Source organism: Meriones unguiculatus, chromosome 10 (assembly GCF_030254825.1).
Source record: "Meriones unguiculatus strain TT.TT164.6M chromosome 10, Bangor_MerUng_6.1, whole genome shotgun sequence".
Lineage (NCBI taxonomy): Eukaryota > Metazoa > Chordata > Mammalia > Rodentia > Muridae > Meriones > Meriones unguiculatus.
The window spans coordinates 63,536,313-63,552,378 of record NC_083358.1 but is presented as its reverse complement, the minus strand read 5'-3'; the positions used below and the strand labels follow the sequence as shown (position 1 = coordinate 63,552,378).

Below are 16,066 nucleotides of genomic sequence, written 5' to 3'. Positions count from 1 at the left end.
GGGAGCAGGGGCTTTCTCTGGCCCTGTTCTGAACTCAGTGGCAGGCTCTCTGATCACCTCCCCCTGGGGGGCATAGCCTTGCCAGGCCACAGAGGAAGATGGAGGAGGACCTCCCCTACCTGTGGACAAGGGGAGGGGCAGAGGGGGAAGAAGAGGGAGGGCAGGGTTAGGAAATGAGGGAGGAGGCCACAGCTGGGATACAAAATGAATAAATTGCAACAAATGATAATTTTTAAACAGTTTTAAAAAATTACAAATAAATAAATAAAGGGCCACATGTCCCTCCCTTTTATCACCAAAACTGCATGCTTAAGTCACTCTATTCCAGTCAAAATAATCTAAAGCTTTAATGCTTACACACAATCTAATTTTATTTTGCTTTGCAAAGGCTCAAGTGTTTTTTAAAACTACTAATCCTCCAACAATCTAAGTGATTAATAAAAAATTAATAATTTTAGAAAGGTTTTAATAAGATTTTCATTACCAATCCCACTGCCTAATATTTAAGCTGCAATGATATAGTTTAAGTAAGGAAATTTCAATTGGCAGAACAATAAAACAACTAAATGAATAATAGACAAAGCAAAAGTTACAAGGGTTTTCAAAGGAAATAAAACAAATTTAACAGTTTAGTGAATAGATTAAGTGATAGACTGGAAATCGATAATTTAATATAGCACCAGACAAGAAAAGAAATTCCTCACACAGAAATAAAAGTATATCTGAATTATTTTCATTAAAGAAACTGATGCTTTGACAAAAAAAAGATTACACCATTTTTGCCCATTTGACAAGATGATTATACCATTTTTGTCCATTTGACAAAGATTTAAAAAAAAATTATTCTGCTGACTATACACAGCTCTAAGACTAATAACCTCAATAAAGTTATTAATATAAATAGAAAGATACAATGATTTCTTTTGATCTAGTAATTCTAATTATAGAAATATAATAGAAGAAAATAAATAGTAATTACTGTTAGCTAAAAACAGCACAACTATAAAAGAATTTATCCTCATGAGCAAAAAACAATCAGGAAGCTACTTACGTATCATAACAAAAGTTTACAAATAAAAACAAATTTCTCTTATTTATGGCTTTCATTAACCCACTCATAAGTTATAACTAACTTGTGCTATATTGCTAAGTATACATAGTTTTATTTCAAGTGTTATGTTTAATATAAGAAGGGGAAAGATAATAAAATAGTCACAAATTATCTATCTCTAGGTCAAAACATTAAGAGATTTTTACGCTGTTCTTCCAAATTTTACATATTCTCTCTAGCCTTTGGAAGTACATTTTTTTCTTTCTTTTAGCCTGCCTAATAAGGACAGTATTTAGAAGAAACCCAAACCAGCCTTCACGTTATTTCAATTCTGTCAAATTTAAAAGCTTATACTGATATTTTATACCATGTATTTACTATATAAGCCTTTTGTGTTCTACTGTACGAGATGGTATTATACTATAACATATGCCAGCCAGGTATTTCAAATGAAGAAATGTGTTGGTTTGTTTTTTTTTAAAGCTATATTTACCACATGTATACTTTACGAAACACTAAAAATTCTGGTTTTTGCCTAAAACATTAATTGGCAGTTTCGATCTACTAATACATCAACAAATCCAAAATACAGTTAAGAAAACACTAAAATAAAACAGGACCAGATTTGAAAACAAATGAAGACTAATAAGACTGTTGCTTGTGACCAAGTATTTCATTTAAGAGGAGACAGGAAAGGATGTTTACTCCTCACTGGCAAAGTTTTCAGAGAAGAAATGAAAAGGCTGTTATACTTTCTTTATTTCAGAAATATAAAACAGTCTGACTTGACAGATACCAAGAAATATTAGACTATCCATGAAAACTCGGAGTGTCATGATTCACATACTATCTGGGCTACCAGAATTTAAAAGATAATTTCGTCTAACCCCTTGATTTGTAGTTTGAGGAAATCAGGTTCAAAGCCACAAAGCAAATAATCTAAGATCATAAAGAAAGTCAATAACATGGCTGGATTCAACACATTGGTCTCTGACTCCTGGTTTGGTGCTCTTTTATTTACATTCTTTAAGAATGGGTCCTTCGCAATAATCATGTACTATATTTGAACTAAGCCTTAATGTACTACCTGTCTTGCATTACAACTTCCTCAAGTCAGGGACACTGGCAAACACAGATCTTCCTCTCTTATTTCACCCCAACCCATCCTTTTATACTTCAGAGGCATAATCAACTAGGAATTCAGTATCAGTTCAAATGGTAACTCTGTCAGAAGCTACCCAACACAAACATGGTATCCCACAACGTTCCTTCTTTCCAGTTTGCCTATATACAAAATAGGGTTTGGTATTCCTATCTTTAAGTTTTTAACTACTTATTAAAAACATTAAAGATAAAAGTGACATTTTTTAAATGTTCAATTTATTTAAGAAGAAACACTTGAAAACCAGCTTCAAAACCTCCACACAAATGCAGGCTACATTATAATTTAACAGAAGGCTAAGTCAGAATGTAACACAATGAAGAGTGATGCATTCAGAATCAGAATGGTCACATATAAATCCTAGCATTCCATTCACACTAAAGCTTCAATTTCTTCAATATTATCATCACCACTACCTTTATATACTATTTCTCAAGTTTTGTAATGGTTATACTGAGGACTAAGAAATGTGCTTTCGCAACAACAGTGCCTGCCGCACCTGGCAGACAGTATGGAAGCAGACAGTGCTGGGTACAGGGTTTCTACATAATACCTACCCTCTCATTATCTTTACTAAAACAATACTCATTTTGGTTTGATGCATCTAAGTGTACAGATAGAATTTTTACTTCTTAACCTTTCTTGAACCTACAAATAGCCATACAGGTAATTTTTGTCAAGGAGAACTAACGCCTTCTTGGGGGTAGTATTCATAGCTTCTTTTCTTTTGCCTGGAATATAGATCCAAGACCTGAAAATGTAACAACCATCTGCAATAATGAAGTACAAATAGGACAAAAGCCAATTCACCATGAATGACAGAGCAGAAAAAAAGGCTGAGTCTTAGATATCCTTATTTGTCTGGTACACAGCTACTTCACTGTCTACTCTTGGCCTCTGAAACAATTTTTATTAGCATAGAGTCATTGTACACAATGAGTTTCATTATGACATTCATGCATTCACATATACTCTGTTCATATTTAATATTTAACCCCTATAAATTGACAACTTTTTCCCTACTCTTACAGGTGCCTTTCCTCCTCCTAGTCTCTCCTTATGCATTTGATATATGTACACATATGTGCTTCTTTTATCTAGATTCTGTATGAGAGAAAACACGGTATTTGTCTTTCTGAGTGTGTCTTATTTCACTTAACATGAGAATCTCCACTTCTATCCACCTTCTTGCAAATGACATAAATCCCATTGTGTATATATTCTACATTTTCTTTATCCACTTATCTACTGACAAACATCTAGGATGACTGTATAAATTGGCTATTGTGAAAAGCGCTGCAGTAAATATGATGTCCAAATTCTCTGCTGTATGCAGACCTACACACTCAGAGGCATACCTGTATCATATAGTTATTCTATTTTCAATATTCATATTGATTGGCATGGGACCTATATTAATTCACATCATTCCACACAATTTATGATGGTTCCTTTTCCTCAGCATCATAAATACTTATTTTGCTATATGTAAAACACACAAGGCTTTACTGACCAATTTAAGTTTTTAGCTTTTACTATGATTAAATGGAAAGTCAGGGAAGTTTCTGGCAATGAATGGATAGTATGACCTGTGCTAAGAAAAACGCAGAAAAGCCCATTATGAAGGGACTAGCATAGCGACACATATGGCACTGAATTACTCCTCACTTCTTTTTTTCTGTCCCCACAGTAGCCTTTGACTTACTCTTACTAACAGTATGTGGTACAAGTGACAGCAATGTGTTAAGGAAATTTTCAAGGCTGGCTTCAAGAAGACTCAAAGCTTCTGTTTATACTCTTGCAATTTCAAATGACACATAAAACTCAGGCTCTTCTGCAAGCAAAGAGCAGGGAGCCCTGGAAAATGGGAGGTGCCACACAGACAGAGTCCACTTAGAAAAGAACAGAAAAGAACAAAGTACTTCAGTTGTTTCTATTACAAATGAGATGCCAGACACTGAACCCATAGTGGACATTCCAGCTTGCCACCAGCTGACTGCAGCTGCATCAGTGAACTCAGCTCAGGCCAGCAGAAGAAACACCTAATGTTCTTTCAGAATCACAGGATGTTTGTATGCAAAAAAAAGACCTATGAGTGTGAAGCTCTGGTTAATTCAAGCTCTAGTCTCTTTAATTATAACTAATTACTCTTTGTGGATCCTCAATGGCAGTATCACCATTTAATTTGAGAAAAGGAAATGTTAGTAATACTATAACAGAAAAATAATAAGCAATGCAATTAGTTTTCTTAACATCGTTCCACACACCATTTTTATGAGAACACAGACTCTACAATCCTCTCCCCCCCAAAAAAAAAAGATGCATACTTGATACTTTATAAAAAATGCATACAAATATTGACTAAATATATGTAACAGATGCTATTCCTGGACACTAGACATAGAACGGTGAAAAGAAAAATCTACATTAAAAGCTAAGCAACAATAATGGGATATAAAGCCACAAACTACAACTATGTGGATAAATTTTATGACAATGTAGATCGTTTTCATCTCCTCCCCGCTTTGCTTATTTGTAAATTCTCACTCCAGTGAGAAAACTGGCTCCTACTGAGCATCACACCTTTTTTTAATATAGAGCAGTACAAACTGTTGAACTCAACAAGAGCATGGTAGTTTCATGTTCTTTATTTTGCAAATGTAGCCAATAAAAATCTATTTAAAAAACATAACTTTTATACTTAATAAGTACTATTCAATAAAAAGACAATTCACAATGAAAAACTGTGTGCAAAATAAAAGACAAAGGCAGAGAAAGGATGAAAACACACTCAAAAATAGGTTAAAACATTGAAGAAAGACTGTATTATTCTCTGTAGAAGCAATATTTATTTTAAGACTTGATTAGGAGTTATCTAAAAGAAAGAAACTGATAAAAAAATAATAAAAAAACTTTACCCATCCATCGTAAAAAAAAGAAAAAGAAAAAAGAAAAAAAAAAAAAAAAGAAAGAAAGAAGATCTGTCCCAGCTTGCACTAAAATAAAAAGCCAGCATTACTAGATCATTGGTTCTTGAACTGATGGAGAAGTTATCTTTGTTCCTATCTAGTCAGTACAGCAAAACAACATGTAATTCTCAGACTATAAAAGATTGAAGGAAATAAGCAGACCAAATAGGGACTTCTAGTCATGAGGAAGAGAGTAGTGAATTCTCTGCATATTCTTCTTACTGTAGACTTCTCCCTTCAAAGCCAAAGAAAGAAAAAATTAAATAATTAAATGATACAGACAAATTAAAGAGGTGGACAAAAACAAACAAAAACCCAGTTGTTTGGCCAGAGAAATGCAAAAGAAAAGATAGTGTAGTAGGTTGACACTACTAATCCACTAATTTTTACGCTAAGTTTAAAAAAAGTGACAAAAAAGAAACAAAAGAAAACGAGCTTAAAATAGTGAATATATCAAAAATAGCCAATAGAAACTGAACTAGTCATTGTCTTAAGTAGATTCTGACTTATAATGCTTAACTTCAATTATTTACTATTTCATGATATAATGTTAATATGATTAATAATTTATAACATACCTAGGTTTTAAAGTTACTTAAAATCATATATATTATTACATTATGAACAATTGATTTTGGACTTATTTTGGACACTATTAGTATTTCCATAATTACAACTGAAAATATACTCCTCCTAAAGGTAAATGAAGAGAGGAGGGGGCTGGAGAGCTGGCTTCGTAAAGAACACTTGCTGGTCTTGCAGAGGGCCCAGGGTTTGACCACCAGCACACACATGATGGCTCATAACCATCTTTAACTCCAGTTCCAGGAGATCCAATGCCTACTACCTCTAAAGACACCAGGCACACACAGTGCACATACATGCATGGAAAAACACTCATATACAGAAAAATCAAAGTGTTTTTTTTTTTTTAATGAAAGGGTGTGGTGGTTTGAATAAAAATGGCTCCCATAGTGTCATATATAGAACGTTTAGTCACCAGGAAGCAGAACTCTTTGATAGGATTAGAAGTAGGAGGTATGACCTTGTTGTATCACTGGGGGTGGGCTTTGAGGTTTCAAAAACCCATGTCAAACCCATTCTTGCTCTGTCTGCAGATTAGGGTGTTGTTCTCAGCTACTGCTCCAGTGCCATGAATGTCTGTATGCCCTCAGCATGATGATAATAGACCAAGCCTCTGAAACTGTAAGCAAGCCTACAATTAAATATTTTCATTTATGAAAGTTGCCTATGTCATTGTATCTCTTCAAGGCAATAGAACACTGACGAAGACTGGGGGGGATTCTGAATAAGAAAACCTAAATTCTAGTCATAGTTCTGTCACTGGCTTATTGTAGGATTTCTTTTGCTAAATACTTAAACTGTTTCTTTTCTAAGACAGTGCTAAGTTCAACTACATCAATTTCAAATGATTAAGAATTCAAACAAGAACCAAGCGCAATGACATACACTTGTAATCCCAGCACTCGGGGAGGCAGAGGAAGGTGGATCTCTATGAGTTCCAGGCCAGCCTGGTCCAGAATCAAGTCCAGGACACCCAAGGCTACACAGAAAAACCCTGTCTCAAAAAACAACAACAACAAAAAAGAATTCCAACAAGATAGTGTGAAAAGTATGAATGTCATAAAATTCAGGTGATATTATTAAAAAAAAAAAAAAACTTTCTCCTTAATATATTTAGTATAAAATATGGAGCAAGGTTAGGCCTGGTGGGCCAGCACTTGCAGGGTAAAGGCTGATGGATCTTTCTCTGAGAGTTCAAAACCAGCCTAATCTACATAACGAGTTCATGGTTAGATAGAGAGACCTTGTTGCAAAACAAAAAATACAAAGAAGAGGAAGAGACAACATGTAAAGAGCCCTAGAAAACCTTTTCTCCTTTCTAGAATTTTAGGATTGTTAGAATTTTGAGACCGTAACCTTTTCTAGGAACCTTCTTTCATTAACTCATCTTCAGGCAAACCGTTCCTAATTATTTGACATTTATACACTCTGGATAACTTATCTAACAGTATGGTTTAATACTACCCAATGACTTCCTATGGTGTATTCCACCACCCTGATTCCTCGAACCAGTTTCTCATTTCTCTCTGCCTACATACTCACTACACAAGCTATTTTATGGATTTTAAACTCAGAATGCCTCAATATAAACACCTTAACAATCTTTCCAAATCTCCCTTTGTTAATGATGTCAAGATCCTCAGTCATCCAATGTCAATTCTTTGGAATCAGTTTTTATACTTTTTCCTCCTTCACTCTTCATATCCAATCAATAGCCAGATAACTGCATTATCCACTTTTCATTTCTTCTGCAAGAACTCTTGATACATTCTTATAGTCAAAGGTATAATGTACAAAAAAACAAAAAACAAAAAACAAAACAGTTTTCTAAGATTTGGCACTGTTCAATCTAAGATCTAGGTTAATTTTTTTAAGCCCACTTAAAGGAAAAAACACAGTCTAATAAATCATAAATTTAAGTCTCAACATATACTTACACTTAGTCAAGGTTAACATAAACCTATATACTAGGATGGTATGTTTGTTCACAAAATCAATTCTCATTTTATTAAAAAGCTTACATTATAGTGTTTTGAAACCATAAATCATTTTTTTTTCTTTAATGCAATGCAGACTGCATTCTTACTTTTTCCCCTTTACTATCCCACTTCAAGCAGCTCTTAAAAGGGTGGTCCATGGTCCCCTTCAAGTCCCATTATTCTTGCCTAATTATTTACTTACCAAACAAACATCTCTGCCATACTTTAATTCATGAGAAAAGAAAATATACAGATTACTATTAAATGTTGCTAATTATTATATGAACAGATCCCAGAATACTTTGAATACAAGAGAGGTGTGTAGCAATTGTTAAATGAATGGAAAAATGGTTACACAAAATAAGCATACTTAGAAGAGGAAAAAAAATTACACCAGCCCATCAACTTTTCCATCAGCAGTACTCTAAAGAAAAGTTACACATGAGCTATAGTATACTGACTGTGTCATTAAACAGAATAAGGTTTCTAATGTGACACATTCCATTATAGGTGGAGCTAAACAAGAAAAACCTATAGAGAACCTGCTAATACCCACAACTAATTTCCTTATTCTAACTCACATAATACAAGAATTTCAAGTTTAACAGGTTCAATCACACAAATAAAACTAGAGGGTAACTGTGGATGTACAGAATATCAGTAGACCTTATGTGTGGGGTGGGGACCAATCAGGACTAAGGATGTAGCTCAGCGGTTGACTGTTTACCTAGCATCAGCATAACCTTTAATTCAGTCTTGAGCACACATAAGAAAACATACACACACAACACACTTGGAAAGAGGGGCAGAATAATAAATATTACATCCAACATGTTACTGAATATTAGTAAGTTGTGTTTCCTTCAAACAGAGTAGAAATGTAGCAACAATGATAGACCCATGAACATTTACAATTTAGTATAAACTACACAGATTACATTATTCAAGTGTTCTGACATAAAGAAATGTGAAATGAGATTAAAAATGCCTTAATATTTTGGTTAGGAAAATGTAGGTACATAACACACACAAAATAATCCAGAATAGGCAATGAGTGAATGAAACAAACAAACAAACAAACAAATTCTCTATTCAGGGAGATATATTTAACAGTATATCCTTTCACCAAAATAATTGGAAACACTTAAAATATAATTTTATAAAAACATTTAAAATGTAATCTTATAAAAAATAAACTATCATATGGAAAGCAGTTTGGCAATAATTATGAGATTAACTTGACAGTATCAATCTTTATAGAACCTGAAATTCCATCTAGATGTGTAATAAACTGAAAATGAAAACATAAGGACTAAGACGCTGGCTCAGTAGTATAGCACTTGCCTATCAGACAGACATCAAGGACTTGAGTTCAACGTGGGGGCAGGGGAAGAGGAGAGGAGAGAAACAGATTATGAAACACAAAAGAAATGTTGATCATGTGGTAATTTGTAACAGGAAAAATATCATAACCAATTTATATAACCCTAACATAAAAACAAATACTTACATGTATAAATGAGTTAAGAACTATATTGCTGCTTTAGGTAAACACTAGCAAAGCACATATTACATTGATTCTTTTCACAGAAAAACTCTAGACAATACAAAAAAAAAAAAGGGTAGAGACAGAAAGCAGAAAGAAGTTGCCAGAAGCTTAGAAAAAGAAAATAATGGCAGGAACACAGGCTTACACATGATTATACAATTTTTGGTTTTGGAGTAAAGGACGTTTTAATTATGTTGATGACAAAATAAGTACATAAGCATGAAAGTATGTCAAAACATCTAAATACATATTTTAAACCTATGTGGTTTGCTGCCTACCAATTTTATATCAATAAAGTATTTTTTTTTAAAAAGCCTTTTTCAATTCTTTCAATCACTTACTGTATATAGTTATATTTTCTCTGTGTTAATAAAATCAAGGTGTTAGGGCTGGATGGATGGCTCAGCAGTGAAGAGCCCTGGCTGCTCTCAAGAGGACCTGGGTTCAATTCCCAGAGCTCACATGGCAGCTCACAGCTGTCTGTAACTCCAGTTTGAGGGGATCTGGCACCCTCATACAGATATGCATGCAAGCAAAATATCACTGCACTTAAAAAAATAAAAAATTAAAAAATAAAGTAAAGGTGTTGAAAGCACATTCATTCTAGAGCTAGTGTTCTTAGCAATAGCAGTATTGTGGTTTGGCTGATTGTCACAGTGTCAAAGGCCTGGTCACTCAGGTGATGGTATTGGCAGATATGCATAGCAGAAAGTCTTCAGGTCACTGAGAGGATGTGCTCCTCCAGGGCACTGGGGACCCTAATTTCCTTCCTTTTCCTCTGTAGTTCTCTAGACATGAGGCCAGTAGTTTACTCTGTTACATGTTCCCTGCAACTGTCATCCAACATGCCCACAAGAGGCCCAAAATAATGGAGACTGCAGATCTTAGACTAGAACCTCCAGAATAAACATTCACCTTTCAAATTAGGTCAAATATTGTTATGTAAAAAGAAAACAAACACAGTGGAACAATCACTGAACCTCTCCAAGTCTCATGCTGCTGCTGCCTGTAAGATGACAGACAGCAATCTAAATTGACACTTTTGTCAAATTTCATGGGCCTATACATTAATATTACATGCTTTCCAGAACTCTATGGTTAAATTCCATGTTATAAACCAAATCACACTGTGATGGAGGAAAATACTTCAAAATATACAAACGTCCATTATCATTTAAAATAAAAAAAAAAAAAAAAGGGGCTGGAAAGATGGCTCAGCCGTTAAAGGCTAGGCTCACAACCAAAAATATAAGAGTTCGGTTCCCAGCACCCACGGCAGTCTCTCCAGCCGCCAAAACAAAACAAAACAAAAAAACACAAAACAAAACAACCCCGAACAAAGAATATTACCTTAGATTTACACAAAACTTATTTCTAAATTCTAATTGGGCTAACTTACTATGTAATGTGGACACATAATTTCACCTCTCTGTGCCTCATCATAAAAATCAGTAGCAGAAATTAAAAAGTATCACTTACTTTTATTATAAATTAAAAGCAACATACGCATGATACATAAAAGTCCTAATTAAAATAACTATTAATAAAAAAAATTTAAATCATGAAATTTTTTACATGCCTTATTTTATAGAATCACATGAAGTAACTGCTATATTATAAAATCAATTAAAACATAACTACTGAATTTAAGAAGAATTATTCAGCTGTTCTGTATGGATAAGGAAGGCTAGGCAGGTGTAGTAGTTTTAATGAAAATATCCCCATAGGCTCATTTATTTCAATGCTTGGTCCACAGTTAGTGGGAATCCTTTGGGAAGGATGGCCTTGTTGAAGGACCTGTGTCACTTATAGGTGGGCTCTGTAGTTTCGAAAGTCCATGAACTTGCCAGTTAGCTGCCTCATGCTTGTGGGTATAAGCTCTCAGCTACCATTCCAGCACCATGCCTACTTGCAGACATGCTCCCTACAATGATGGTCATAGCCTCACCCTCTGAAACTGTAAGCCCCTAATAAACTCTTCCTTCTTCTATCAGTTACCTCTGTCATGGTGTCTTAAAACAGAAATAAAAAAAAGTAACTAAGACAGCAACAATACAAGGAGTATTCATTAAGATCAATTACATAAAATAAATAATGCTATTTATTTAAATGAAATGGTATTTCATTTAATCTGCACAGTAAACAAAGCAGAAGGGAGATAGGAGTGATATATAAAAATCAGTAATAGAAATTAACAAATACCTCTTTTATTGTAAATTAAAATCAACATATGCATGACACATAAAAGGTGTTCAGTAAGTGGTAATTAAAACTGTTAGTAAGAAAGTAGTGATTTAAATCGTGAAATGTTTATATGCCTTAGATTTTATAGTAATACACTGAAAGTAATTTTCACTTTATTTCTATATAAGATGATCAGATAAATATCCTCCCATAGACATTTTAATGTATTTATTTTTAACAGATCCATTTTTATACAGAGTAGCACTGGATTGTCAGCCAGACTTCCTAATTGAAGACATTTTTTTTTGTTTCTTATTTTTTTTGGTGTGTGTGTGGGGGAAGGTGTAGGAGTTTCTCTGTGTAATAGCTCTGCATGTTCTAAAACCTACTCTATAGACAAGGCTGGTCTTGTCCACCTGCCTCTGCTTCCCAAGTGCTGGGATTAATGGCATTCACCACTGTGCCAAGCCTTATTCAAGATTTTTTACATATATATGGATTCTTAAAAGAGCATAGCTTTTATACCAAGGAAAAGAATAAAATAATTAAAATTGAAAAAAAAAAACACTACAAATTAAACATAAAGAACAAAGCCAACAACTACTGAATAGATTCCCCTCCCCCAGTGGAAACAACAACAACAAAAGCCACACCATATGAAAACCATGCTGCCAAGTTTTCAATGCTTTTCTCTAGCTGCTTAGGCTGTCGTCCCAGAAAGAAGCATGAAAGTGGCTGAATCCTTCTAGTGGTATCATCTGGTGGTCTCCCAAGTGCAAAGAGTAAGCAAGAGCATAAAATAAAGCATAGTTGTTCTTTAAAAATATATATTGTTTACATCTTTGTTGCTTTTTGCCTGAAAGAAAAAAAAAAAAACCTTTCTTATCATACCTTTGTTCAAGTTTAGATACAGCAAATAGATGAAGACCTTCCACAGTTAGCTGTCTGCCAGAAAAAGGAAACAAACAAACAAACAAAAAACAAACATGATTCTAGGCAGCCTTCTGAACAATTTCCTGCTTTCATATATCTGGCTCTCATTGTTTCATCATTTTTGATACCTTACTGCTTTTCAGATATGTAATTTAAATGTTTTAAATTATTTTTATTTATGTGTATGTGCACGCATGTATTTTTGGAGGCCAGAAAAGGGCAAGAGATCCTCAGGAAGTAGGGTTGCAGGCAGTTGTGAGCTACCTGATGCGGATGCCAAGAACCACTTTCACGTCCTCTGTAAGAGCAGCAAGTGCTCTTAACCAATAAGCCATCTCTCCAATCTGTCGTTTAAATCTTAACTGGTAGTTTTTCATGACTGTCTTATTAGCAAGTGAACTTAAAATCTAGAGTGCCACTGTCTAAGTCGGCAGTATTATTCAGGTGTCTATGTAATTTAACTTTAAATTGAAAATTTCAGTCCCTCAGTTACACTAAACCTTAATTTAAATGTGGCTAACAATGTGTGCTCAGAGGCTATCATACTGAATGTTATCAGGCACAACAAGCATTATTGCTGAACAATGTAGTTCTAATGGTTAATGGTCAGGTCCAATGTTTCTTTCAACACATCATAGTTCTTAACATAGCATACCTGGCAATAGTTAAGTACTATAAAGTATTTGCTTTTGGTATTTCCTTTGAGACAGGGTTTCACTACATTGCCTTGGCAGACTGGACGTTCAAAGCAATGCTACCTCAGCCTCCCAAATGCAGGAATTAAGGTGTGAGTTTCTGTGCCTAACAAATATTTGATTTGAAAAAGACTAATCACTATAATGGTAAATATAGTTCTACCAACACATCTTGTTTGCTTAGCAGTGTTGAAAAGCAGTAACATGGAAACAAATGACCAAACCTTAAGGGTGATGGCAACTCACTGATTTTTCTATGCACTTAACCAGTTCCTCAGTCATTGTCATCCCCTTAAGGCATCTACCAAATTTACCTTCGGCTAATTAACTGCCTATGAGTTCTGAATTTAGCTCTATGTTGTATGGGCATTTACACATTTGTTGTTAAATAGCAGGACTGATTTAGATCAGTTTCTTAAGCCAGAAGTAGTGTGCTTTATGGCTCCATTTAGTTACGTAGTTTTGTTTAACAATGTAAGCCCTTAAGTGCTCTTTTTATGTAAATAGAAGTCCTGAATAAGAAGTTTTCATTTGGTGTTTAGTTGGCAATGCGGGGTAAGAAGTGAGTCACTCAAAAAACACAAGTCCTAACAATGCAACTTTGGAGATTAATATCAACAGTTTCTCTGGGGACAACTGAAATGATAATGGGTTTGCTTTAATTTCATGACACTTCATTTCAATAGTTCATATCTGAGTGCAAAGGTAGATGGCATATATTCTAAATTACTAAATAAGTGAGTTATATTCTTGCTTATATATGAAAGAAAAGATGCTGCAAACATAATCAGATAAAATGCTATTAGTCAAATAGCCAATTATGAAATTCTCATTTAGAAATATTTTAATGAATTCAACATTTGTTGTTTCTGTCATTTCTATAGTAAAAAAAAAACTACAAAGAATGGTCAATTTCCATTTAAGTATATCTTTTCTTAATAATAGAAGGGATTTTTCTAGATATCTATGTATATTGTATTTTAAAAAATCATCTCTGTTCCCTCTGCTTCACACTAGTATTAGTATTTTAGCTCATTCATTTTCATTGTAATTAAAAAGAGCACTATGAAAACCACCAACCAGAGCTTCTGGTCAGATAAAGACCTGGACTGTGAACTGCTACTTTCTTAACAGAACTCCTGCAATTAACCTAACACAAGTCAACAAACTGGTATTATTAAATACCAATCAAATCCATGACTGGTGATACAAATATGCCTATTCCTATAGTACCCTCAAGATGACATTTAAGACGGTCACCAAAAATGCTTCGCTTTAATCTCTCTGACAAGAAAAATACTCAAAAGACACAATTTCTAAGACAACTTATTTTAAAAGAGCAGTGTGGAAAAAGCACTAGACACACCTGACAGGTTTTCCATACTTGAGATGAATCCTGCAATTCCTCAAAGAATCTAATACCTATTCCCTTAACCAAGAGACTGGATACAAAATTACTTCAAACCCTTACTATTTTTCTATGAATTTTCAAAACAAAAGAATCCATGAGTTTCTATCTTAATATACTAAATCTCAAATATACCTATTATTAAAATCTCATTTGATAGTATTATATTAATATTTGTATAATACTCAGCCAGGTGTTAGTGTGCACACCTTTAATCCCAGCACTCAGCATGCAGAGGCAGGCAAACCTCTGAGTTCCAGGCCAACCTGGTCTATCTACAGAGTTTGTTCCAGAACAGCCAGAGATATACAGAAAAACCCTGTTTTGAGAAACAAACAAACAAAAACAACCAACAAAACAGCAAAAAAAAAAAAAAAAAAAACCCAAAAAACAAAAAACAAACACCCAATAAACTAACTGTAACATTGACACTTCTCTGTCAGACTATATATAAAAACATAAGGACTCAGTGTGGGAAAACATTTTGGTTTGTTTGTTTTGTCTTCTCTGTGTAGCTTGGCTGTCCTGGAATTGCTTTATGGACAAGGTTGGCCCTGAACTCCCAGAGACCCGGCTGCCTCCCTCAGAGCTGGGATTAAAGGCATGTGCCACCACCCCTGGCTAGAAAAGCATTTTTAAACTGAATACTTTGTTTTCAAACAATACTAATACATTACCTCAAGGATAAGCAGAAATATTGTTTGAAAATAATCTATAAGGGACTTCTTGTCTCATCTAAATTGACAATATTGAAATAAATCAATTAATTCTTTCCTAAAAAAGTTCTATAAAATCTCTATGCTCAATACTGTACAATAACCAAAGTTGATGCTATCCAATATAACAGCCACTGGTCAAATATGGCTATTGAGTACTTTTATTAAATTTCACTAATTTAAATTTTAATAGCTATACATTAGCTGGAGCTACTTTCTAGACATCAAATGATCATGACTAGGTATAATGAATGATTATATTTTATTATTTTAGAGGACATTCCTACCAATAAAAAATAAAAAGCTAACTGCAAGACAGCCTCAGCCAGGTCAGAAGATACTCAGCACAGGAGATGACAGCTCTATGTGTTATTTTCTTAAAGAAAAGATGTGGCGGTGAAGACAGTGTTATTAAAAACCTTGTCCCTGTGTAGCCCTAGGCTGGGTTAGTATCCTAGGTTAAAAAAAAAAAATGTTACTGAAGTAAAAAGATAAAAAGTGAATTCTTTTTTAAACAGAACACTATCAAATATGTGTTTCTGTACAGGGTTTTGCTCAATAAGTTTTTTGTTATTTGGTTTTGGGTTTTTGTTGTTGTTGTTAAGAAATGGTTTTATACTACATCCCTGGTTGGCCTGGAACTCTCTACATGGACAAGGCTGGCCTCAAATGCAACAAGCTGCCTGCCTCTGCTTCCAGGGTGCTGGGATTAAAAGTACACCACAACTGGCCAGTATTTTTTTTAATCCAAGTGCTAATGTAGAGCACAAAAGTTTTAAAAAAATTCAAGTTTATAAAACATAAAGTTCCAATAAACCAAGTTAATTAATTAAAA

At 34.1% G+C, this 16,066-nt stretch overlaps 1 protein-coding gene across 3 annotated transcripts in view; it reads right to left on the bottom strand.

Moving 5' to 3' along the window:
- Pkn2 (protein kinase N2) overlaps window positions 1–16,066 on the bottom strand; it is a 104,733-nt gene that overhangs the window by 75,933 nt on the left and 12,734 nt on the right. Inside the window, exon 2 of one of the 3 annotated variants that reach the window (XM_060392596.1) lies at window positions 5,345–5,417. The exons of the other annotated variants lie outside the window; for them this stretch is intronic. Coding sequence (XP_060248579.1) covers window positions 5,345–5,365 — 21 coding nt within the window. The 5' untranslated portion in view covers window positions 5,366–5,417. The remainder of the gene's footprint in view (window positions 1–5,344; window positions 5,418–16,066) is intronic. 3 annotated transcript variants of the gene reach the window in all.